This window comes from Hylobates moloch, unplaced genomic scaffold (assembly GCF_009828535.3).
Source record: "Hylobates moloch isolate HMO894 unplaced genomic scaffold, HMol_V3 SCAFFOLD_19, whole genome shotgun sequence".
NCBI classification, from domain to species: domain Eukaryota; kingdom Metazoa; phylum Chordata; class Mammalia; order Primates; family Hylobatidae; genus Hylobates; species Hylobates moloch.
The window spans coordinates 72,754,473-72,777,885 of NW_026652294.1; the positions used below are offsets into that span (position 1 = coordinate 72,754,473).

Here is a 23,413-nt window from a genome sequence, read left to right on the forward strand (position 1 = left end):
CACAGAAAAACAAAGATATTCAATGTTTACAGATTGAAAGACTCAATTATTGTTAAAACGTCCATGCTACCAAAAGCAATCTGCAGATTCAGTGCAATCCCTATCAAAGTAACAATGACATTCTTCATAGAAATAGAAAAATAATCCTAAAATTTATATAGAATCACAAAGACCCAGAATAGCCAAAGAGAACAGCCCACAAAAGACCTAGAGGCTGGGCGCGGTGGTTCATGCCTGTAATCCCAGCACGTTGGGAGGCTGAGGTAGGCAGATCACTTGAGGTCAGGAGTTCAAGACCGGCCTGGCCAACATAGTGAAACCCCATCTCTACTAAAAATACAAAAATTAGCTGGGCATGGGGGCACACAACTATAATCCCAGTTACTCGGGAGGCTGAGGCACAAGAAGAGCTTGAACCTGGGAGGTGGAGGTTGCAGTGAGCTGAGAATGTGCTGCTGCACTCTGCCTGGGCATCAGAGAGAGACAATCTCAAAAAGACCTAAGCAAAAAGAACAAAACTGGAAGGATCACATTATGTGACTTCAAATTATACTACAAAGTTATAGTAACCAAAACATCTTGGTAATGGCATTAAAAAAAAAGAAAAAGACACATAGACCAATGAAACACAATAGAGAACTCAGAAACAAATCCATATATTACAGTGAGCTCATTTTCAACAAAGGTGCCAAGAACATACGTTGGGAAAAGGACAGTCTCTTCAAAAAATGGTGCTGGAAAAACTGGATAACTGTATGCAGAAGAATGAAACAAGACCCGTATCTCTTGCCATATACAAAAATCAAGTAAAAATGGATTAAAGACTTAAATCTAAGACCTTAAATTATGAAACTGCTAAAAGAAAGCATTGGAGAAACTCTCCAGGACATTGGAGTGAGCAAAGATTTATTGGGTAATACCCTACATAGCACAGGCATCCAAAGCCAAAATGGACAAATAGGATCACATCAAGTTAAGAAGCTTCTGCACAGCAAAGGAAACAATCAACAAAGTAAAGAGACAACCCACGAATAGGAGAAAATAGCAGCAAACTACCCATCTGACAAGGGATTAATAACCAGAATATATAAGGAGCTCTCAGTGTGATGTAATGACCCAGGCTCCTTGCATCATGTGACCATCCATCCTTAACACATGGCTCCCAGGGTTGCCCTGCAATTGGTTTCTAATCCACGGAGTCATCTTCAGAGGTGTGGGTGCCTCTGTGAAGTGGGGAGTAAATCTTTCTGAATCTGGCACTTTCTGTTCCTTTCAAAAATATCTCACTTTTCTAATTTCTTTCTGGCAGACTCAGCCCAAGTCTCTGTGTCCATCACCTGGGACACTGTCTGAGGGACTCTGTGAGGAGAGCCTTTTCCACAGAGAAATGAGAGCAACCTCAGTGAGTGACAGTCTGGGGGTTTTGGAGGGATGTACTGTTCAAGCCACAGGTTCCTCAGTGTACAGGATTGAGGTTCAGTGAGACCTCGTGATGAGGGGAGGAGGTACCCAAATGCCTGATGAAGTTTCCTTGGTTTAGAATTTATTTATTTGTTTGAAGTGGGAGAGGTGGAAGCCTTATTTTAAGTAGTAAGACTTGACAGTATCAGAAGAGTGGGGAAAGATTTTAATATTTTGTTAAATGTTGTTTTTTTCGATGTGTGTAATACATCTCTTTATCCTGTGTTTTCTTTTTCCCCTCTGGTGAAATTTTGTCTTTAGTAGAAAATGATGCAGTTATGTTACACTAGTGTTCCTGATGACACAAGATGATTTTTAGGTGGTTTACTGACTCACCGTTAAATAACAATGAATCATATACTGAGAAAGTAATTTCTTTAAAACTCATGTAAGCCTTCCGATTATGTCAAAGACAGCCTTTAACTTTTCTCTGATCCTTGTTAATCTCTGTTTGAGAAAGAGAGGCAGGTCTCAGGTTCATAGCCTTCTGTGACCATTAGTATTTTCTCAGATTAAAAAAATTACTTTCATTTTCTTCGTTTTTATAGTTATCCTCTACTATGGAAAATGATACTGGTTTTCCACTTAGGATGGCAATAGAAATTAAAGCCAAAAAAAGTTTCAATGAGCTGCCTGGAAGAGAAATATTAGATAAATAATAGTGTAGGTGATATGTTGATGTAGCCAAAGGAAAACAAATTGCAATGTTGCTATGCAAATAATGACACCATTCCAGAATCTCTGTTCCTTTATGATTTCTTCTGCACGTTCTTGTGAGAGGGATTTGGGAACCCAAGAGAGCTAAATTGCCATAGGTACATTTAAGGCAGTACACAGGCATCAGTACTAAGGCAGTACATAGTAGTTTTTACTTATTTAAATCCTTCTACCAATTTCTGGTTTAATAGAAAACACTTGTCATTAGTTAGAATAGCATTGAGCCTTGAAGTGAAATGTAAGACTGCATTATATGTCTTACCTAAGATATAGGATCCAGCCAGGCGTGGTGGCTCACGCCTGTAATCCCAGCACTTTGGGAGGCTGAGGCCGGCAGATCACCTGAGGTCAGGAGTTTGAGACTAGCCTGACCAACATGGAGAAACCCCATCTCTACTAAAACTACAAAAGTAGTCGGGCGTGGTGGCGCATGCCTGTAATCCCGGCTACTCAGGAGGCTAAGGCAGGAGAATTGCTTGAGCCTGGGAGGCAGAGGTTATGGTGAGCCAAGATCGCGCCATTGCACTCCAACCTGGGCAACAAGAGCGAAACTCCATCTCAAAAAAAAAAAAAAAAAAGCTATAGGATCTTTACAATATATTATTGTAGTATAATAGAATTTTAGAGCACAAAGAGACATTGCTGACGTGTTCTTGATCAGATAAAATAGGCCAGTCAGCCCTTCGTCTTAAACCTGTAAAAGTATCCTTTGTGAGCCTTCCATAATACTGGAACAATTCTGTGTACGGTTCATGCCGGTCAAGGTTTGAAAACCTGACTAGTTTGTTATTAGCCAAATTTCAAGTAAAGAGAAATTGGATAGCCCCAGAATACCCACTTGAATTCTTTCTCTCAGAAAATAACACCATGGATTTACTAACATTACCTCTGGCACAGATAGTATCATGCATTGCAACATTTATTGATGGAGTTTTCCCAGTTTAATATTTCTCATCATTTCCTCACATGATTAGTACTGCTAGCTGACCTACTAAAATTTTAACACTGACTTATTATTAGAGATGGCGTGCATTTTTCCTACACCATTCCAAAGGAGAACGTTAGATGTCTGTATTAAATTCAAGCAAAAGTGTGAGAGAAATAATTTCAGCATGTCTCAGGTGTCTCGCTGGCTCTTAAGGTGAATAAGGTGGTGGTGACTGTTCTGCAGAGAGTTTCTCATAAGCAGGTGGAGCATTGGGAACCTGTGAGAACAAGAAAGGGAGAATATGGGCTTGGCAACAGTGTATGTGTTTCTAGGAAGGGATTAAGTTAAAATAGTTAACATATTTGTACTTTCCCTGTGGACTAAAATTTCTAAGTGTTCACATATAATTTCTGCCCAATGAAGTAATTGTTAAATTTCACAAGTATATAGGCTGATTGTTGGGGGTAAGAGTAGAGAAAAATAGGGTTGAGGAGTTCTCAAAATCTCAAAAGCTTAGCTATACCTGGATTTACCATGACAGTAAAAATCTCAAGCCCTAACGAATCATTGAATGCTATTTACAGACACTATATACATTGCATCTTTACCACAGAGATCCTTGTAATTGTGTCTAAAGGCACATCGATACTACCAAATATAAAACAAGAGGATATTGTATCCAGAACAAATGTGTCAGGCCTTCATTTAATGCTCACAACAATTCTGGGAGTGTTTTTATTATTTTCATGTTACAGAATGGGAAACTGGGGCACAGAGAGGTTAACTCACTTGCCCATGGTCACACAACTAGTAAGTTGTGGAGCTAAGAATCAAACACAGTAATTTGGCTCCAGAGTCAGTGCTCTCAACCATTATGCTATGTTGTATATGTACTGGTGCTGTCCAATAGAAATATGGTACAAGCCACTTATGTAATTTTATTTTATTTTATTTGTTTATTTTTGAGATGGAGTTTCACTCTTGTCTCCCAGGCTGGAGTGCAGTGGCACTATCTTGGCTCACTGCAACCTCCACCTCCCAGGTTCAAGTGATTCTCCTGCCTCAGCCTCCCAAGTAGCTGGGATTACAGGCATGCACCACCACGATTGGCTAATTTTTGTATTTTTAGTAAAGACAGGATTTCACCATGTTTGCCAGGCTGGTCTCGAGCTCCTGAGATCAGGTGATCCACCCGCCTCGGCCTCCTAAAGTGCTGGGATTACAGGTGTGAGCCACCATGCCCAGCCATATGTAATTTTAAAATTTCTAGTAGCTACATTTAAAATAAGAAACATGTAAAATTAATCTTAAAATATTTTATTTAACCTAATATTATCAAAATATTTATTTCAAGATGAATCAATGTAAAAATCATTAATGAGCCATTTATCTTCTTTTCTACATAGTAATATTTTTGAAATATGGTATGTATTATAATACATCTTATTTCAAACTCCTATGTTTTAAGTGTTAAATAGCACCATGTGACTAGTGGCTAAGCCACGCCCGACTCTATACAATAAATAATAGGTACTTTATCCCTCCCCTCTGTATATATCTACATCCATTAAAAAGGCAAATATAACTAAAAACATAAAAGAATATTGTATCCAGGACTAAGTTCTTCCTTTGAATCTTACATGTAGGGGTCTCATTGTTGACCCTGGAAACACTGGGTATGTGACAACACAATTAAGAAAATATCTGTACTTCCCTTGTTTTTTGTTTTTATTATTTTTTTATTCTCATAAAATACACATAAAAGTTGCCATTTTAACCATTTTTAGGTGTATATAGTTTAGTGGCAATGAGTACATTCACATTGTCCTTGCTTTTCAAATGGCAATAATTGTATTCACTTGAGTTAAAAACAGCCATTCATGAAAATACCCTTATGAAGGATCTTAACCTACCACAGGTTCACAGTTTTTCTCTTGAAGAGACAGTTTGCTGTCCCGATGATCAAACCCTTCTTGTGGGCATCTTCTTGTTAAGTCGCATTGAGTGCCAACATGAAGACTTTTATCCTGAAATGTGAATTGATAAAGGTGAGTGGGTCAGAAGAAGTAACTGAATCCATTAAAAGAGAAGGAAGCCGAAGTTTTAAGAATGAGTTGTAATCTAGGTTCTGCCACTTACTTGCTGTGTGCCTTCAGTTTCATCACTTTACCTTCTGAATTCTGAGTTTGCATCTAGGAAGATAATACCCACCTACGTCTCAGAATTGTTGTGGGAATTAACTAGAAGTAAAGCTCTAGTGCAGTGCCTGGGACCCAATAGTTGGTCAAAGAATATTTCTGAAGGGAAGGATAAGAAGAGTGAATCTACAAAAGGAACACTCTTGTGAAATTATCCACCAATAGTGAAGCAGAAATAAAGAGTTTGTCAAACAAAAATTGAGGGAATTCATTGCCAGTGGACCTGCCTTGCAAGAAACATTTGAAGTTCTTTAGAGAAAAAGAAAATAACATAGGTCAGAACCTTGTACCTACATAAAGGAAGAACATCCAAGAAGGAATAAGTGAAGGTAAAATAAAATCTTTTTTTCTTTTTTCTTTTTTTTTTTTTTTTTTGAGACAGAGTCTCACTCTGTTGCCCAGGCTGGAGTATAATGGCACAATCTCCGCTCACTGCAACCTCTGCCTCCTGGGTTCAAGTGATATTCCTGCCTCAGCCTCCTAAGACTTTGTTTTTCTTTCTTTCTTTCTTTTTTTTTTTTTTAAGAGACATGATCTTGCTAAGTTGCCCAGGCTGGTCTTAAACTCCTGAGCTCAAGCAATCCTCCTGCCTCAGCCTCTGAGTATCTGAGACTATAGGCATGCACCACTGCACCCAACATATTTATCTTATTCTTAGTTGATTTAACAGATAATAGTTTGTTCAAAAATGAATAATAGCAACAATGTATTTAATTATGTATGCTTATATACAGTTGAAATTAATAACAGCAATGATACAAGGGAAAGGAATGTTAACAGAAAGAAAAAAACTGCAAAATATTTTAAAGAGGTTTATTCTGTGCCGATATGAATGACCATGCCCGGGAGAACAGTCTCAAGAAGTCCTGAGAAAGTGTGCCTGAGGTGGTTGGGTTATGATTTGGTTTTATACATTTCAGGAAGACAGGAATTGTAGGTAAAAATCATAAATCAGTACATGGAAGGTATACATTGGGTCAGCCTGAAAAGGCAGGACATCTCAAAGCAGAGACTTACAAGTCACAGGTGGGTTTTAGGTATTCTTTAGTTAGCAGTTGGTTGAAAGAGTTCAGCTCTGTCTTAAGACTTGAAGTCAGTATAAAGGAATGCTTAAGATAAGGGAGTCTGCAATCTGTCATGTGATGCTATACCAGAGTCAGTTTGGAAAGTAAACCACATTATATGGGGTTAATTTAAAAAAAAAAAAAATTTTATGGTTTGAAGGGCATGATTTAACCCTTTCCTTGCATTGTTTTGTTCCTAAATTGATATTGCCACAAAGAGTTCATTCTGTCAGTCCTGTAATCTCTATTTTAAAATCAGTGCTGGTCAGTTGTACCTAAAACTCTAAAAGGGAGGGAGTATAATGAGGCATCTCTCACCTCCCTTCCCGTCATGGCCAAGAGTCAGATTTTCAGGTTTCCCTGGGGTCCCCTTGGTGAAGAGGGGGTCCATTCAGTTGGTTGGAGGATTTAGGATTTTGTTCTTAGTTTACAGGAGGAAGGAATTAGGATTATTTTATTTTAAGATACTCGTAATGCCTATGAAATGGTATAGTATTATCTGAAAGTGGGTTTGAATTAGTTGTAAATGTATATTGCAAACTCTAGGGAAACCACTGAAAAAAAGTAAAAAAGAAGTATAAGGCAGGGCGCGGTGGCTCACACCTGTAATCCCAACACTTTGAGAGGCCAAGGCGGGTGGATCAGGAGATCAGGAGATTGAAACCATCCTGGCTAACACAGTGAAACCCTGTCTCTAATAAAAATACAAAAAACTAGCCAGGCGTGGCGTCAGACACCTGTAGTCCCAGCTACTCGGGAGGCTGAGTCAGGAGAATGGCATGAACCCAGGAGGCAGAGCTTGCAGTGAGCCGAGATCGTGCCACTGCACTCCAGCCTGGGCAACAGAGTGAGACTCTGTCTCAAAAAAAAAAAAAAAAAAAAGAAGTATAACTGGACTGGGCTTGGTGGCTCACGCCTGTAATCCCAGCACTTTGGGAGGCCAAGTAGGTGGATCACTTGAGGTCGAGTTCCAGCCTGGCCAACATGATGAAACCACGTCTCTACTAAAAATACAAAAATTAGCTGAGCATAGTAGTATGCACCTTTAATCTCAGCTACTCAGGAGGCTGAGACAGGAGAATCACTTGAACCTGGGAGGCAGAGGTGGCAGTGGGCTGAGATCGTGCCACTGCACTCCAGCCTGGGTGACAGAGTGAGTGAGACTCCGTCTCAAAAAGAAAAAAGAAGTATAACTGATATGCCAAGAAAGGAGAGAAAATGGAATCATATAAAATGTCCAATGAAAATCACAAATGGCAGAAGAAGAGTACAGACAAAAATAGAAACAAAGAACAGAGGCAACAGGTAGAAAACAGTAACAATATGGTAGATATTAATCCAACTATATCAGTAACCACTTTGAATATCAATGGTCTAATTGCACCAATTAAAAGATAGATTGTCAGAGTGGATCAACAAAGAAGACCCAACTATGTGTTCTCTACAAGAAATCCTCTTTAAATATAAAGACACATACATGTACATTAAAGGTAAGTGGATAGAGGCCAGGCACGGTGGCTCACACCTGTAATCCCAAGCACTTTGGGAGGCCAAGGCAGGCGGATTGCCTGAGCTCAGGAGTTCGAGACCAGCCTGGCCAACATGGTGAAATCCCATCTCTACTAAAAATACAAAAATTAGCCAGGCTTGGTGGTGCACACCTGTAATCCCAGCTACTTGGGAGGCTGAGGCAGGAGAATCACTTGAACCCAGGAAGTGGATGTCGCAGTGAGCCGAGATCACACCACTGCACTCCAGTCTAGGTGACACAGCGAGACTCTGTCTCAAAAAAAAAAAAAAAAAAAAAGAAAGTGCATAGAAAAAGATATACCATGCTAACACTAATGAAAAGAAAGTAGGAGTTCCTATATTAGTTTCAGAAGGAGACGATTTCAAGGAAAGTTATCAGGGATAAAGAGGGATATTACATAACGATAAAGGTGTTCATTCTCCAAGAAGGCATAACAACACTTAACATTGCATGTACCTAAGAACACAGCATCAAAATACATGAAATAAAAACTGATAGAACTGCAAGGAAAAATAGTCGCGTCCACTATGAAGTTGGAGTTACAGTTGGAGGCTTCAACATCTCTCTATCAGAAATAACGCAAAGCCAGCAGGTAAAAAATCAGTAAGGATTAACTCATTGTATGAGGCCAGCATTACCCTAATATCAAAAACAAAGATATTACAAGAAAAGAAAACTACAATTCATTATCTCTTATAAATATAGATGCAAAAAAACTCAACAAAATATTAGCAAATCAAATCTAACAGTATATAAAAGGAATTATATACTGTGACAAAGTGGAACTCAACAAAATCTTTGATTAACTAGATATAAGAGACATCTGTAGGCTACTTCATCCAACGACAACAGAATACACTTTCTTCTCAAGCTCAGAACATTCACCAGGATAAACCACATTCTGGGCCACAAAACACATCTTAACAAATTTAAAAGAATAGAAATTATACAATGTTTGCACTTAGACTATAATAGAATTAAAGTAGAAATCAATACAGAAAGATAACTGAAAAATTCCCAACACTTGGAGATTAAACAACACACTTCTACATAACACATGGGTCAAAGGAGAAATCTCAGGAGAAATTTAAATATATTTTGAATTAAATGAAATTAAAATACTATGTCGGAATTTGTGGGATACTGCTTAGCAGTGCAAGCAGTATTTAGAGGGAAATGTATGACATTGAATGTGTATATTAGAGAAGAAGAAAGATCTAAAATCAGTCATCTAAGCTTTCACCTTAGGAAAATAAAAAGGACAGCAAATTAAATCCAAAGTAAGCGGAAAAATAAAAATTAGAGCAGAAATCAATGAAATTGAAAACAAGAAATCAGCAGAGCACAATGGCTCATGCCTATAATGCCAGCACTTTGGGAGGGCAAGGCAGGAGGACTGCTTGAAGCCAGGAGTTGGAGACCAACCAGAGCAACATAGTGAGACTCTGTCTCTACAAATTAAAAAAAAAAAGAAAATTAGTCAGAGCTGGTGGCACATGCTATAATCCTAGCTACTATGGTAGCTATCTGTAGTCCTAGCTACTCAGGATTCTGAGCCAGGAGGATTGCTTGAGACCAGGACTTCAAGGTAACAGTGAGCTATGATTGTGCCACTGCACTCCAGTCTGGGTGACAGAATGAGACCCTGTCTCTAGAAAAAAAAAAAAAAAAAAAGAAAGAAACAAAAAGTCAGTAGAGTAAGTCAATGAAACTAAATGCTGATTCTGGGAAAAGATCAATAAAATTGATAAGCCTTTAGCCAGGCTAAGAAAAAAAAGAAGGCACAAACTACTATTATCAGAAATAATAATGGACATGAAAAGCATAAGCAAGGAATACTATGAACTATGCTCACAAATGTGAAAACCTAGGTGAATGTAACAATTCTTTGAAAGATACAATCTGTCAAAATCCACGCAAGAAGAACGAGACCAGCTGAAGAGATTTATTATCTATTATAAAAACTGAATCAATAATAACTTTCCAAAACAGAAAGCACCAGACCCAGATGAGTTCAGTGGCAAGTTCTACCAAACATTTAAGAAAGAATCTATACCAATTCTCTATAACCTCTTTCAGAAGATAGAAGCAAAGGGTATACTTTGTAACTCATTGCTATAAGGCCAGGATTACCCTAATACCAGACAGATATTGCAAAAAGAGAAAACTACAGCTGAATATCTCTCATGAATACAGATGCAAAAAATCTCAACAAAACATTAGCAAGTCAAACTAACAACGTATAAAAGGAATTACACACCATGACAAAGTGGGATTTATCCCAGGTATGCAAACCTGGTTCAATATTGAGAAATCAGGCCAGGTGTGGTGGCTCACGCCTGTAATCCCAGCACTTTGGGAGACTGAGGCAGGTGGATTGCTTGTGCTCAGGAGTTTGAGACCAGCCTGGGCAACATGGTGAAACCCCATCTCTACAGAAAATACAAAAAAATTTAGCCAGGCGTGGTGGCTTGCACCTGTGGTCCCAGCTACTTGGAAGGCTGGGGTGGGAGGATCACCTGAGCCTGGGAGGTGAAGGTTGCAGTAAGCAGAGATTGTGCCACTGCACTCCAGCCTGGGTGACAGAATGATACCCCATCTCAAAAAAAAAAAAAAAAAAAAAAAAAAGAAATTTGCAAGATTGTATCAATACATGTAGAAAAAGCATTTGACAAAATCAAACACCCACTCATAATTTAAAACTCTCAATAAACTAGGGATAAAGGGAAACTTACTCAAGTTTGCTGAAGAATATCTAGGTACAAAAAATCAACAGTTAACATCATACTTGAAGCTTTTCTGCTAAGATCAGGAACAAGGCAAAGATGTCCTGTCTCACCACTCCTTTTCAACATCATACTGGAAGTTGCAAATAACTAATGCAATAAACTGGAAAAGGATATAAAAGGTGTACTGATTGGGAAGAAAAAAAAAACTGCCCTTGTCAATTACCATTTTTTTCTTTTTCTTTTTTTTTTAAGCCTCTCACTCACCATAGGATAAGAGTATGATCCACTCTACCAGTTCATTGCCAGTTCTCTGTAATTACATTAAAACTGGGTGTACATTTTAAAATACAGATTCCTGAATCCCACCACCAGAGATGATCCCAGAATCTGCCTTTTAGCAATAACCCCAAAGTATTCCAGTGCAGGTGACCACTGACCATGCATTGAAAAACACAGTGCCTTGACACATGAGTGTAAACTGAGCTGAGAGTAAGGGCCATGAAATTCTCCAAGAATCAAAAGTATTTTGTCCTGAACTTTCAAGTGAAGATGTAAAACTGGTTAATATAAAAACCACTGTTCCGTTTATTACAAATCATTTCCCACTTCCTCTTGCAGAAATAGGTTGCTACAAAAAGCAGTCTTTCCTTTCAAAAGATGTTTTCCAGGGCTCAGGGGAATTGTTAACCAAGGGAGAAATTTTAAGAGATCTAAATTCCAACCAGCCTCTCTACTATTCTGTGGTCAAATGGAAGTTGAAAAGTAGACATTTCAAGCTTAATGAAGATTGTTAAATGTGGAGTAATTCACATGCTCAAAGCTTATATTTAATGTCATTTATATCCCTCTGCTTTAAAATGAAAATAGAATCACTGAAGACAGAAAGGGAGGTAATTATGTAATTAAATGCAATACTTAATGCACTATTTTACATAATTTTGCCTAAACTTCTTAGACTGCTGATCTCCAAACTGGCTTTTCTAGATATATGAAAATCTCAAAATAAGATTTTAATATTAATTAAAAAGATAAATATGGAAATTAAATAAACCAGGAAATTTAAACACAATTCCCTTTCAATAAAAAGTCTCAGAAACTACAAACCACTGATCTAATCCTAGAGGAATGGAGGCATAGAGTTTGAATTTGGAACTTACCAAGCAAAATGTTCACAGTGTCTGAGCACATGACATTAAGACTCTCTGTTATTTTTCAATTAAATGAATTTAAGATGAGAGCATTGAAGCAGAAAAGAAAAATTACTGCATTTGTGTTCAGTGGGATCAAGCTAATAATTATAGTTAGTTAGGAAATGAGTACCAACATACTGAGTTTGTATAGTTTTACTTCCTGAAAGACTAAACATTATGTTTTTGGTATACAAATATATAATGAAATCAAAATATAGAAGAAAATATGTATTAAATAAAAATGGATATACATTGTGTTACATCACAGATTTCCAACATGTCTGGGTGTAGAATAGAGCTAGTGAATCTTAGAGAAGTTGAATTCTAGTCTCCAAGCAACTCAATGGCAGACAATGGGACCAAGTCCTAATGCAACACAATTGAGTGACTACCATGTGCCAGGCACTGTGCTAGGCACTGGAGATATGAAGATGAGTGAGAAATATTCTCTGTTCTGATTCTTACATAGGGGAAAGTGGAGGGGTGGAAGAGGCAAAAAGTAAATAGCCAGTTACAAGGCAATGTCATAACCCCATGCTAGAGTTACAAATGGAGTTCTATGGCAGAGATTAAAGTCCTCCCCTACTAACCTGTTGTGGACAGCCATATGACCAGGAATTCTATCCCTAACTTTCTAACCCAAGGCTTTCCTCAAGTATTTCCTCCAGTATTGGAGTCTTGTTCAGATTCATAACTCCTCCTCCTTCCAACTAGATGTCAGCACACTAGAGGGCTATGCTCGGTGGGTGTGTCAGCTCCCAACTTGACTTGCCTTTCATGGTTTGTATTTGTATTTATGCTCTGGAAAGACAGACATTGGGCAACAGGAGACATGAGACTGCCCAAGTTTCTTGGCAAAGAGGGAAAGAATCCAGAGTTGCATTTCTCACCTTCTTCTCATCAGCTTGCCAAGCTTCAATCCCCAACCCACACCAACCCTCCTCTCTTTCACAGGACCTTTTCCTCTAAATGAAGTGTTGCTGAATGAGGAATGGGACTTTCCAACATCTTTTGGAAAGATATTTTTTTTCCATTATGCATCAACCTGAAAATCTTTCAGATCTCTAATAACAAGAAAGAGAGCTAGATCTATGGAGAATGCCTTTCGGTGCTGAAGTGCTACCTGGCTTTAAGCAAGATTGCTGGAACCTGTAGTTTTTATAGCTTATAAACTCAGTTGATGTTTCCCATTCATGGAGGATACTGGTACCAGAAGACTGGATTGTGTAATTGTGTTAGCTTCCTGCATATTTGGGTAAAGAAGAAAAAAATACTATTAAAACCTTTGGCCATCTAAGAAGGATGCAGCCTGTTAAAAAACACACAAGTGACCCTTTGTGCTGATGCAGGGAGGATGGTTTCCTCATTGCACTGATGATATCCTGGGATGCTTAGTGTAGAGTCAGAAGAACTTGGAATTCACAGGTAACCAGTGAAGAAAGGGGTGAAGAAGAAAGGTAGGAAGAGCAGGTCACAAAGTGGAGTAACAGAACCAGCAAGAATTCCCAGAAGTGGTAAAACCTGAGGTGTCTAATATACTCCTGTTTGCTATAAGGGAACCTCCAACCCCTTCCCCTGTGCCCTATAAACCGTCAGTGCTTTGCTACACACAACATCCAGGTACCCAAGTCTGCTATGAGTAGAACCAAAGAGACAGGTGCTATAGTTTGAATGTCTCCCCCCAAAATTCTTGTATTGGAAACTTAATTCCCAGTGCAACAATGGTGAGAGGTAGGACTTTTAAGCGGTGATTAAGTTATGAGGGCTCTGTCCTCATGAATGGATTAATGTTGTTATTGCAGGAGTGTGTTTGTTATTGCAAGAGTAGGTTTGTTATGAAAGTGAGTTTGGGCCATGTGTGGAGTGTTTCACACTTGTAGTCCCAACACTTGGGGAGGCCGAGGCAGGATCACTTTAGACCAGGAGTTTGAGACCAACCTGGGCAACATAGTGGGACCTCGTCTCTACAGAAAAAAAGTGTTTTTTTTTTTTAATTAGCCAGTGTGATGGCCACATGCCTGTGGTCCCAGCTACTCTGGAGGCTGAGACAGGAGGATGGCTTGAGCCCAGGAGGTCAAGGCTACAGTGACTCGTGATCACCACTGCGCTCCATCCCAGGATTTCCTGTTTCAAGAAAAAAGAAAATGAGTTCAGCTCCCTCTTGCTCTCTCACTCTCTTGCCCATGTGATGCCTTTCACTATGATATGACACAGCAAGAAGACCTCACCAGGTGTGGCCCCTAGATCTTGGAGTTCCCAGCCTCCACAACTGTAACCCAAATGAATTTCATTTATTTATAAATTACAGTCTCTGGTATTCTGTTATAGTCACAGACTAAGACACAGGGCAAGTTCCTAGTTGAGGTTCATGCCTGAGCAGAGGCAAAGGTAGAGTTGCCGAAGTACAATGTAGCAAAAGAGGCATCAGAAGCCGGAATCAGAGCTGAAGGTTATAATAAGGCAATTATCTGACTCTCCAGAGATTCAGAGGAAAGAACTGGAAAGAGGGCCCTGGACCTGGAGGGATTTCAGCAGTGGGAACTTTACCAACCATCAAGGCTCTGTATCCATTTCGTCTTCTACAATACCAACAGCCGATGAGCAGTAAGACTCCCAGGATCACTGTCAGGATGCCGATCCCAGCGGCCCTGGCCCAAGAGATAGACAAATCCACTTCGTCATTGAAACATTGTTGTACATTATGATGAAGCATAAATCAATCTTCCTCTTCATATGGACTTTGACTGCCCAGAGCAGCATCTCCCAGTGTCCAAGTAGTTTCCCACCTCCCACACTGGGCACCCCACCAGGCCTCCAACACCTGGATCTAACGCAGGTCTTTAGGAGCCTCTCAAGTGTGTGCCCACAGAAACGCTGCTAATTGGCATGGCCCAGGCACCCAAGTTCCAGGTACAAGATGTGCCATAGTAACTGGTCTTTATGTGGAAAATGTATTGACTGGGGCTAAATTTTCATCTCATCAAGCTGTTTTAAAACATTTTCTCCAATTCAGCCCACAGAGAGAAAATAGAAATTAACACTGACTCATCTACTAAAAGCCAGGTGCTGTGCTAAACATTCATTAGCTTATTCAATTCTCACATCAACATTGGAAGGTAGACACAATTTATCATCCCCTATTTTCACAGAAGAGGAAATAAAAGGCAGAGGATACATGACTCACTGGTGATCATACAGAGCTAGCACAAAACAGAAGTTGGATTTGAACCTGAATCCATCTCAATTATGTTCGTGCCCTCCCTTCCCTAAACTCCCCACTTTGCTCCTTGTAGCCCTCGGGAGAAGTGTCTGGGCTGAACCTACAGCAAAGCTGTGGCATTACTTATTGAGAAGGATCTTGTCTAAGCAGCAGGATGCCAATCTGGGGGTCTACACCAGCCTCTTGGGCCCTGTGTTCAGTGACCCCTGGGAATCATTACAGTTACCACAAAGACCCTGGAAACAGGGCCTGGAGCTGTTCCCTCTGGGCAAGCATCATCAATTAGCTAACATCTGCCTGATCACAGCATGATCAAAATTGACAGAACTGACTCTGTTTTCTGTGGTTGTCAACTCACTAAGAAAGTTTCTGCAGAGCTGAGTGACTTCTAAGAGACTGAGCAGCTACAGGAGAAGCAAGGTTTAAATAAGGCTTCTCCTGGAGAGACTTTTGCTCAGTACCATCTACTGGACAACTTCTGTCTCAAGGCTGAGGAGACATCAAGCTTATCCTGTCCGTCTCCAAACAGGATGGAGAGAACCGTGGGATGACAGTGCTAGATGGAAACTCTGACTTATGTAGGTCAGTCTACCCACTTTATAGATCAGGAAGCTGAGACCTATGAAGATTCATCAGCATTACCATAACCATAGTGACTACCATTCATTGAGCACCAATTTGTGCCAGGCACTGGGCTAGGCACCCCCACATATATGCTTTTATTTCACCCTAACCACAGTCCTCGGAGTTAGGAATGATGTTCATTTTACAGCTGACATTATGCTGGTCAAATGCCCAGGGCTGCACAACCAGTAAGTGGCAGAACCAACATTCACAGCAACTGGCACTGGAGACCAAGCAAGTGAGCACCAGAATTTGGGCCCGATCCAGGTCTCCCAGGCCAGTGCATTTCCTGCAGAGTCACTCTTTCCTGAACTGAAGCTGTCACAAGGAGTGTTCAGTGTGTTCTCGTGACTGAAGGCAGCTGATTCAACTCCCAGCATGCCTGTGCTCTCATTTTACCCTGTGGCGTCCGCTTGAACATCTTGACACAGACAGAGCTCTGTTCCAGCACTTTATGCACGGTCACGTGGTACTCACAACATGCCCAAGTGACTGAGAGCGAAAAGCACCAGGGTATGCCAGACACATTGGAAGAACCCACTGCCCAGCTTGGCAGGGCACCTCAGAGTGTCTTCCAAATACCACCTGCAGCAGAATCACCTGAGATGCACATTAAGGTGCAGATCATAGGACTCCACCCCTGGCCTACCCAAGCAGCCTCTTAGGTGGCAGCACCTAGGAATCTGCATTTTAACAAGTTCCATGGATTACTTGTGTCCACCCAACTGTGAGAACTGCTCTCCACTGAGGTTTCAAAGAGATACATAATTCCCAAAGCAGGTATGTAGTCCTTCTTGGCTGGATGTGGGAACTTATTTTACATCATTCTTCCTCATTCCACCTGCTGGCACAATTGTGAGAAGGATAAATATTCTCAAATCTTAGGGATGCATTGCTTTAATGAAGATTGCCCCATTGTGCAGGATCTGGATTTTATGCAAAAAAATTGAAAAAAAAAAAAAGAAGAAGATGGCCCCATTCCCCTACCTCCATCCCACCTGTTTAAACAGCAATGGGGACAGGGACTTTTCATGAGAGGAATGAGCTTTGACATTGGTGGCCATGTGCAGTTACTTATTTTCTGGAAAGATCTCCTTCAGTACCTGCGCAAGATTATGATGTTCCATGTATTCAGGGGTTCCTACACTCAGACTGAAGTTAAGTGTTTCATTGTGCTGGAAGCTTTGGCCATCTGACCTTTCTACAGACAGCAAAATGTCAAAAGGAATTACCTTCTCTTTATAGGATAGCTCCCAGGCATACAGGTTGAGTGGGTATTTTTCTTTTGTGCTGAAATCCAGAGGCTCCCTCCTGTTCTCAAGGAAAATGTCAGATAACCCACCTGACCCTGCTTATGCACGTCATTCACGTTGCAAGACACAGAAAGCTTGTGCCCTCAGTGAAGGGGTTCCTTCACATGATAGTGGTCATAACCCCCTTTGCCCTTTATTAAGCCATTGTCCCTCAACTCCAAACCTACCTTTCTATGCTCTGCTCTGTGATGCTGAGACTGGACTCTGCAAATGCCGCTTCTCCTTTGCCCTCTGGCTCCCATTAGAGTACTCTAGAGGGTGCCTACAAACCTGGGGCGTCAAGAAGGAGCAGCTCCTTCCAGTGTGCTTCCTGCTTCTGTCAGCATCACCCCAGCAATGTTCACGTTGTCTGTATATGCCAAGCACCAGCTCGTTTTCTGGCGTTCTCAGAGCCAGCTTCATTATGCCCCAGCAGAGCACTGGCTGACCTCAGAGTCCTGAGTATTTGATTCATGCCCCTCACTTCTAAGCTCTTGAGACACCAGAACCAGCCAAACAAAAATCTCTCCTTAGAGATCTGGGACCCATTTCTGTGGGGTCCCTCCTCCCAACTCTAGGTCCTGATGGCCTCACCCTTCCCTTTGTTCCCCCAGACACAGGGGTAGAAGCAGCATTCTGTGGGTGCAGCCTTGGTTACCCCATGCCTTCTTTACCTCCTCAGTCTCAGTCCCATGCCTGTTTAACCAGCTTCTTATATTAAAGTCTCTATGTTGAACCATCTAGTTGGTTTCTTCCTGACTAGATGCTGAAAGTTACCTTGTTCAGGTTGTGGGTACACCTGGCTATGAGGTTCCCCAGCTGGGCGTGATGGCCCTACATGGCAAAGGACAACTCCGCTTTCAGCCTACTGAGCTGACTAGCATCAGCCTCCAGCTTCACACTGAGAGATACTCACCTCTGCCCTAGCCTCTCGTCGGATGGGATTGTGCAAATGTTTGCCTCTGCTGGCCTGCAGCATAACACTTAAGAGCATGGACTCTGGAGGCAAACAGACCTGGATTTAAATCCCAGCGCCACCGTGTCTGGCCACACATTTCCTAATTTCTCTAAACCTTTCTTCATTTACAACACAGCAAGAATGATACCCACCAGGGTGGGTACCAGGGGCAGGGGGCAGGGGGTGGGGCAATAAGCATAAGTGACATGTGTCCCTTGAAAAGAACGGTCCTAGCCTCTCCTTTATCTCCTGTTTCTGTTGGCAAGATGTGGAGGTGATGGCACAACATCTTCAGCCATGGGGACAAAAGCGACATCCAGGGGAGTAACCAGCAAGAAGAAAACGAACAGGCCTTGAACTCTTTACTCTTGAATTTTTACACGAGACATAAAAGTATATTTTAAAGAAGAGTCTGTTCAGGGATTATACACAAGCTGAAACAATACCCTAACTAATGCCACGGGCAATGGGCTCCCCTCCCTCAAAGAGTATATTTTTGCTCTCAGGACATTTTCTGAGAAGATACCGCCGCCCTCATCTCCAATTGGCCAGGGATATTAGAGGATCCTATACCAGGGTCTTCTGAGGAAATGCTGTCTGCCTGAACTCTTCCTCAGTGCCTTTGTTGGGCTTTACATCTTGCTGGTCCCTGCGGTTGACTGTTAACAAAGATTGTTCAACAGCTCTTTCCAAAGAAAGAGCAGGTTCACAGGGAGTTCTGGACAGACCACACAACACATAACGTGTTGTCCTGTTAGAGTCCCACGCAGAGGGTGGGGCCTCCCCTGCCCCCGACACCCAGCATGTACAGAGTATGTCCGTTTCCCACTCCCAGCACGTACAGGGTATGTCCCTGCAGCCTGTGGGTTTTCATTACCGCAATTACATTTGCTGAAATTAATCTCATGCCTAACTCTCCCACTAGGTTGTGAGTTTTTTCAAAGATAAAAACAGTGTCTCAGGCCAGTATACAATGCTTAGCATTTAGAAATGCTTAATCATATAAATACTTATTTTTAATTCACTCATAATACCCAACGCCTTTCCTTAGGATAAAGGTATACTGCAAAGGCTGTGACCTCCATCTTCCTCTCGAGTCTGGCTGTGGGCTGAGTCACACACACCTGCCCATCATCCTTACTGGCTCCTTGGCAACTCACTTTTATTCTGTCTGCAAACCACCTTCAGGAGCTTGAGTGGAGGAGACAGAACAAGGATTGAGGAAAGAGGCATTGTGATCTTGAACAGATGTTTTTCCACTTGGGAACCTACAGATAAGGCCCAATAGTCAAAAATGTGCCCAAAAATGGCAAGATCCAACCTTACGCCATTCCCATCTTCCTGCCTGTTTGGCCTCAGAGAAGCTTGACTGAGCCCCTTATAGACGCACAGAATCTCCTCCCCTTGTTGCCAGGGATGTTACTGTCTGGGGAGATAAACACTAGGGAGAATTACAAGCAGGCATGTGCTGGTGGAAGTCAGCAGGCTGTGTCAGCAAACGGCAAACTGGAAGCCCTGTTGGGTCTGGTTTTGAACTTACTCTTCAGCTGTGATGTAAGAGTGGCCGTGCCTCTTCTTGTGGTAATCATAGATGAAGTGAGCGTCTTCTCTTGGCATCTTGTAGGGTCAGGGCACAGGACACCTAACAGAAGGAGCATGTGGGCATCATTAATGCATCCAAAGCCACCCTATTCATCATCTCATAAAGACCCACAACAGCATCCTCACTAGGTGACCAACAACCATAGCCAGGACCCTTTGGTTTCTCTCTGTGAGGGGATTTGCACCTGCTTCTTTCATTGATGTCAAGGGCTTTAGCAATAGCTCAGGTTTCTAACCCCTCCTACTGACTGAAAATTAAATTCAAAGAAGAAACTACAAATGAAAGCAAAAAGACTTTCAAGTTGAGTTATTATTTGGTGAAAAAATGTTCCTCATATGCCTTCAATTTGACTCTGCACCATAAACTTCTAGAGAAAGAAACAAAATGCATTTTTACTGATTCTCTACCTTCCCTGGTCCAGGGCTGTGGCTAACAAAATAAGAGGAGTTATTTTTCTCCAAACTTATTATTGGATATCAATCCACAGACAAACAGAGGCTATGATACATAACGTGCATTTCCCAGAGCACCCGTTGCCTGTGCCTCGCGAGGGTGCATGAGGTTGAGCGCTGAGCACAGCATCTTCCAGCCCAGCTTTTCACCAAAGGAAACCACCTCACATAGGGGCTTCAGCCTGTCCCCAGGCACTCCACCCAAAACAAGCCGAGGAAGCCCAGGACCTGACTTTATCTAACGGTGTGTTTCCCTTCCTACTTAAGTCAATTTCTGCTTCTCTCTGGTTCAAGTCCCTTGGCTAGGATTTTTTTTTTAACTATAACACATACAAATGAACAACAACAAAAAATGTCCATAAACTGCAGTGGCTGTAATTCAAGTATGCTTATTAAAAACCAATAATGGAAGCTCTTTTCCTTATTTTGTGTATTTTTCTGCTCTCTTACTCTCCTCATGAATTTCAAAGGTCTGATCCCCATAGAATTAAATTAATGAGCTCCAGTTTAAAACAACAGGGAGAGGTGAGAGAGAAGAGTGGGGATTTCACCACATGACCCCTTTCCACTGGGACATTTTATGTGTAATTTGCTCTTCCCAGTTGTAAAAAAGAAATTAAAGTCAAACTCACCAATCCTCTCAAGTGAATAATATAGGAGTGAACCCTGTGTTCAAAATGACAGAATGGAATCTTAATTCTTCATTAAATTGTTTCATACATCCCATACCTCAAACTCAGAGCCTTGGCAAGTGCAGCAACAGCAAATGCGCCTCTACTCAGACCAGGAGAAGAGGTTCTTTAAGTGACAAGAGAACACATCTACCTCAGGGAGGCTGCTTCTCCCCAGCAAGCTGCCATCCTGAATAATTGCTTTTCTTCTTGGTAGTCTTGGAGGACTGAGAGAGAATTCAGGAGGAGGGTTTGTGAGCCCTCTGAAGTTGGAGACTGTCAGACGTTGTGGAGAAATGCTGTTGATGTCACACATCAGCGGGACGAGAGTAGGCAGAGGACTTCGCCAGAATTTCCCAAGTCCTATTCAGGGAGAAGAGGACTATGATTATGGCGAGAAGGCAACGCTCTTACCTTCCTTAATGAGAGAGTCCTCTGTCCGCTGACTGGCCGCGTATATGAAGACTGCTTCTCTGGCTCTTAATCTTTTTGACTTATTTTTTTTCCTGGTTTTGAGTCCCATGATAGTCACGGGTTTAGATTTCTGACGGGGTCGTCTGTAATTGCTAAATTGGCATGAAAGAAACTAACTTTATTCCTTCCTTCAAAAAGTCACAGCTGACTGTGGCCTCTGTTTTCCCCAGTCCCAGTGCTCTCTATCCTAGGGAAGCCGTTTATTTTAAATGTTGGTCCCTCCTCCATAGGATTGCCACATTACATAAAATATAGGATGCCCAGTTAAATTTGAACTTCAGATAAACAATGAACAGTTTCTTAATACAACTATGTCCCATACAATATTTTTAGGATAAATATGTCCACATATTCTATGGAACATACACTAAAAAAAGTTATTTTTTGTTTATCTGAAATCCACGTTTGTTTTTCTCATGTCAGATAGGTAAGGTGCCCACGTCATCGTAAAAAGGTTTGAGGGAGGCACATCTCACACATGAACATGGAAACCCAATCATCACACTTATGAACCACAAAAGGATCTGAAATCCAAACTAAACTGGGTTCCCTATTCCCTCCCTCATCACCATCTCAAAGGGTTGAAGAGTCTTTAGGCTCAGGTCTGGAGAGCATCTAGTCCCAGACTCTCATAATCAAGAAAAGGAAACAGAAAAATCCCTGAAACCTCCTCAGCCGAGCTCCATGAGTTCTCTGTGATGCCTTTGGAGTTAACTGTCCACTGGAGATAGTGGGTTTCCATGCATCTGCAAGGGATACATGAAATTTTCTTTTTGCAGGTGGAATATGACCTACTTAGACATCAATTAGGTTGGTGCAAAAGTAATTGCGGTTTCGGACCATTAATTTTAAATTATTATAACTAGGCTCAAACACACTTTTTTTTTTTTCTGAGGTGGAGTCTCACTCTGTCGCCCAGGCTGGAGTGCAGTGGCGGGCTCTCAGCTCACTGCAACCTCCGCCTCTCAGGTTCAAGCAATTGTCCTGCCTCAGCCTCCTGAGTAGCTGGGACTACAGGTGCATGCCACCACACCTGGCAAATTTCTGTATTTTTAGTAGAGACAGGGTTTCACCATGTTGGCCAGGATGGTCTCGATCTCCTGACCTCATGATCCACTCGCCTCAGCCTCCCAAAGTGCTGGGATTACAGGCATGAGCCACCGCACCCAGCCTCAAACACATCTTTATTAATCAAAATAGGAACATTACAATGAAGACATTTTTGCCAATGAAAAATAAGTTTGTTTATTCCTGTAGCATACACATTCATGCTTCAGGATTTGATGAACTCTTGGAAGGCATTTTCTGCATCCTGCTGGTTGTGGAAGCATTTTCCCTGCAAAAGTTAAGATGATTGAAGAAGTGGTAGTCGGTTGATGAGAGGTCAGGTGAATATGGCAGATGAGGCAAAAGTTCGTAGCCCAATTTATTCCAACTTTTGAAGCATTGGTTGTGTGATATGTGGTCAGGTGTTGTCATGGACAATTGGGCTTTTTCTGTTGATGAATGCCAGCTGCAGGTGTTGTACTATTCCGTGCAACTCATTGATTTGCTGAGCATACTTCTCAGATATAATGGTTTCACTGGGATTCAGAAAGCTGTAGTGGATCAGACCAGCAGAGACCACCAAACAGTGACCATGACCTTTTTTCGGTGCAAGTTTGGCTTTGGGAAGTGCTTTGGAGCTTCTTCTCAGACCAGCCACTGAGCTGGTCATTGCCAGTTATCATATAAAATCCACTTTTTGTTGTACATCACAACTCAATTGAGAAATTGTTCCTTCTTGCTGTGTAGAATAAGAGAAGACAACATTTCAAAAAGACCATTTTTAAAATTTTCGCCCAGCTCAAGAAGCAACCACTAAATGAGCTTTTTCACATTTCCAGCTTGCTTCAAATGCTGGACAACTGTAGAACGATCGGCGTTGAGTTCTTCGGCAATTTCTAGTGCAGTTGAAAGAGGATCAGCTTCGATGAGTGTTCTCAACTGGTCGCTCTCTACTTCCAATGGCCAGCCACTATGCTCCTCATCTTCCAGGCTCTTGTCTCCTTTGCAAAACTTCTTGAACCACCACTGCACTGTACATTTGTTAGCAGTTCCAGGGCCAAATGTGTTGTCGATGTTGGAAGTTGTCTCTGCTGCTTTATGACTCATTTTGAACTCGAATAAGAACATCACTCGAATTTGCTTTTTGTCTAACATTTGCATAGTCCAAAATAAACACACAGCAAAGAACAAGTGATAAGTCATTAGCAAAAATACATAAAGCGAGAAATGCCCATTAAAATGATGTATAACATA

At 41.3% G+C, this 23,413-nt stretch overlaps 2 protein-coding genes and 1 non-coding gene across 3 annotated transcripts in view; 1 reads left to right on the plus strand and 2 right to left on the minus strand.

Annotated features, from left to right (window-relative positions):
* Nucleotides 1–14,005, plus strand: part of KIAA2026 (KIAA2026 ortholog) — a 107,275-nt gene extending 93,270 nt beyond the window's left edge. The window contains exons 10-11 of the mRNA XM_058431059.1: nucleotides 1,310–1,402; nucleotides 13,817–14,005. Coding sequence (XP_058287042.1) covers nucleotides 1,310–1,353 — 44 coding nt within the window. The 3' untranslated portion in view covers nucleotides 1,354–1,402; nucleotides 13,817–14,005. The remainder of the gene's footprint in view (nucleotides 1–1,309; nucleotides 1,403–13,816) is intronic.
* MLANA (melan-A) lies at nucleotides 1,399–21,102 on the minus strand. Its single transcript, XM_032137925.2, has 5 exons — nucleotides 21,053–21,102; nucleotides 19,453–19,554; nucleotides 14,370–14,466; nucleotides 5,020–5,133; nucleotides 1,399–3,383 (listed from the first exon to the last, which is right to left on the minus strand). Exons 2-5 carry the CDS (start codon nucleotides 19,527–19,529, stop codon nucleotides 3,315–3,317), a joined length of 357 nt encoding a protein of 118 aa, XP_031993816.1. The 5' UTR covers nucleotides 19,530–19,554; nucleotides 21,053–21,102; the 3' UTR covers nucleotides 1,399–3,314.
* A 427-nt stretch (nucleotides 21,103–21,529) lies between these two features.
* On the minus strand, nucleotides 21,530–21,636 carry LOC116459537 (small nucleolar RNA U13). Its single transcript, XR_004245588.1, has one exon. It is a non-coding gene; the product is annotated as a small nucleolar RNA U13 (small nucleolar RNA).
* Nucleotides 21,637–23,413: the final 1,777 nt, after the last annotated feature.

Coding starts and splice junctions, on each gene's coding strand:
- MLANA (XM_032137925.2), bottom strand. CDS start 19,529: ATGCCAAGAGAAGACGCTCACTTCATCTATGATTACCACAAGAAGAGG. Junction 5,134..14,369: donor ATGGATACAGAGCCTTGATG/GTTGGTAAAGTT, acceptor TTCACATTTCAG/GATAAAAGTCTTCATGTTGG. Junction 3,384..5,019: donor AGAAAAACTGTGAACCTGTG/GTAGGTTAAGAT, acceptor TTGTTCTCACAG/GTTCCCAATGCTCCACCTGC.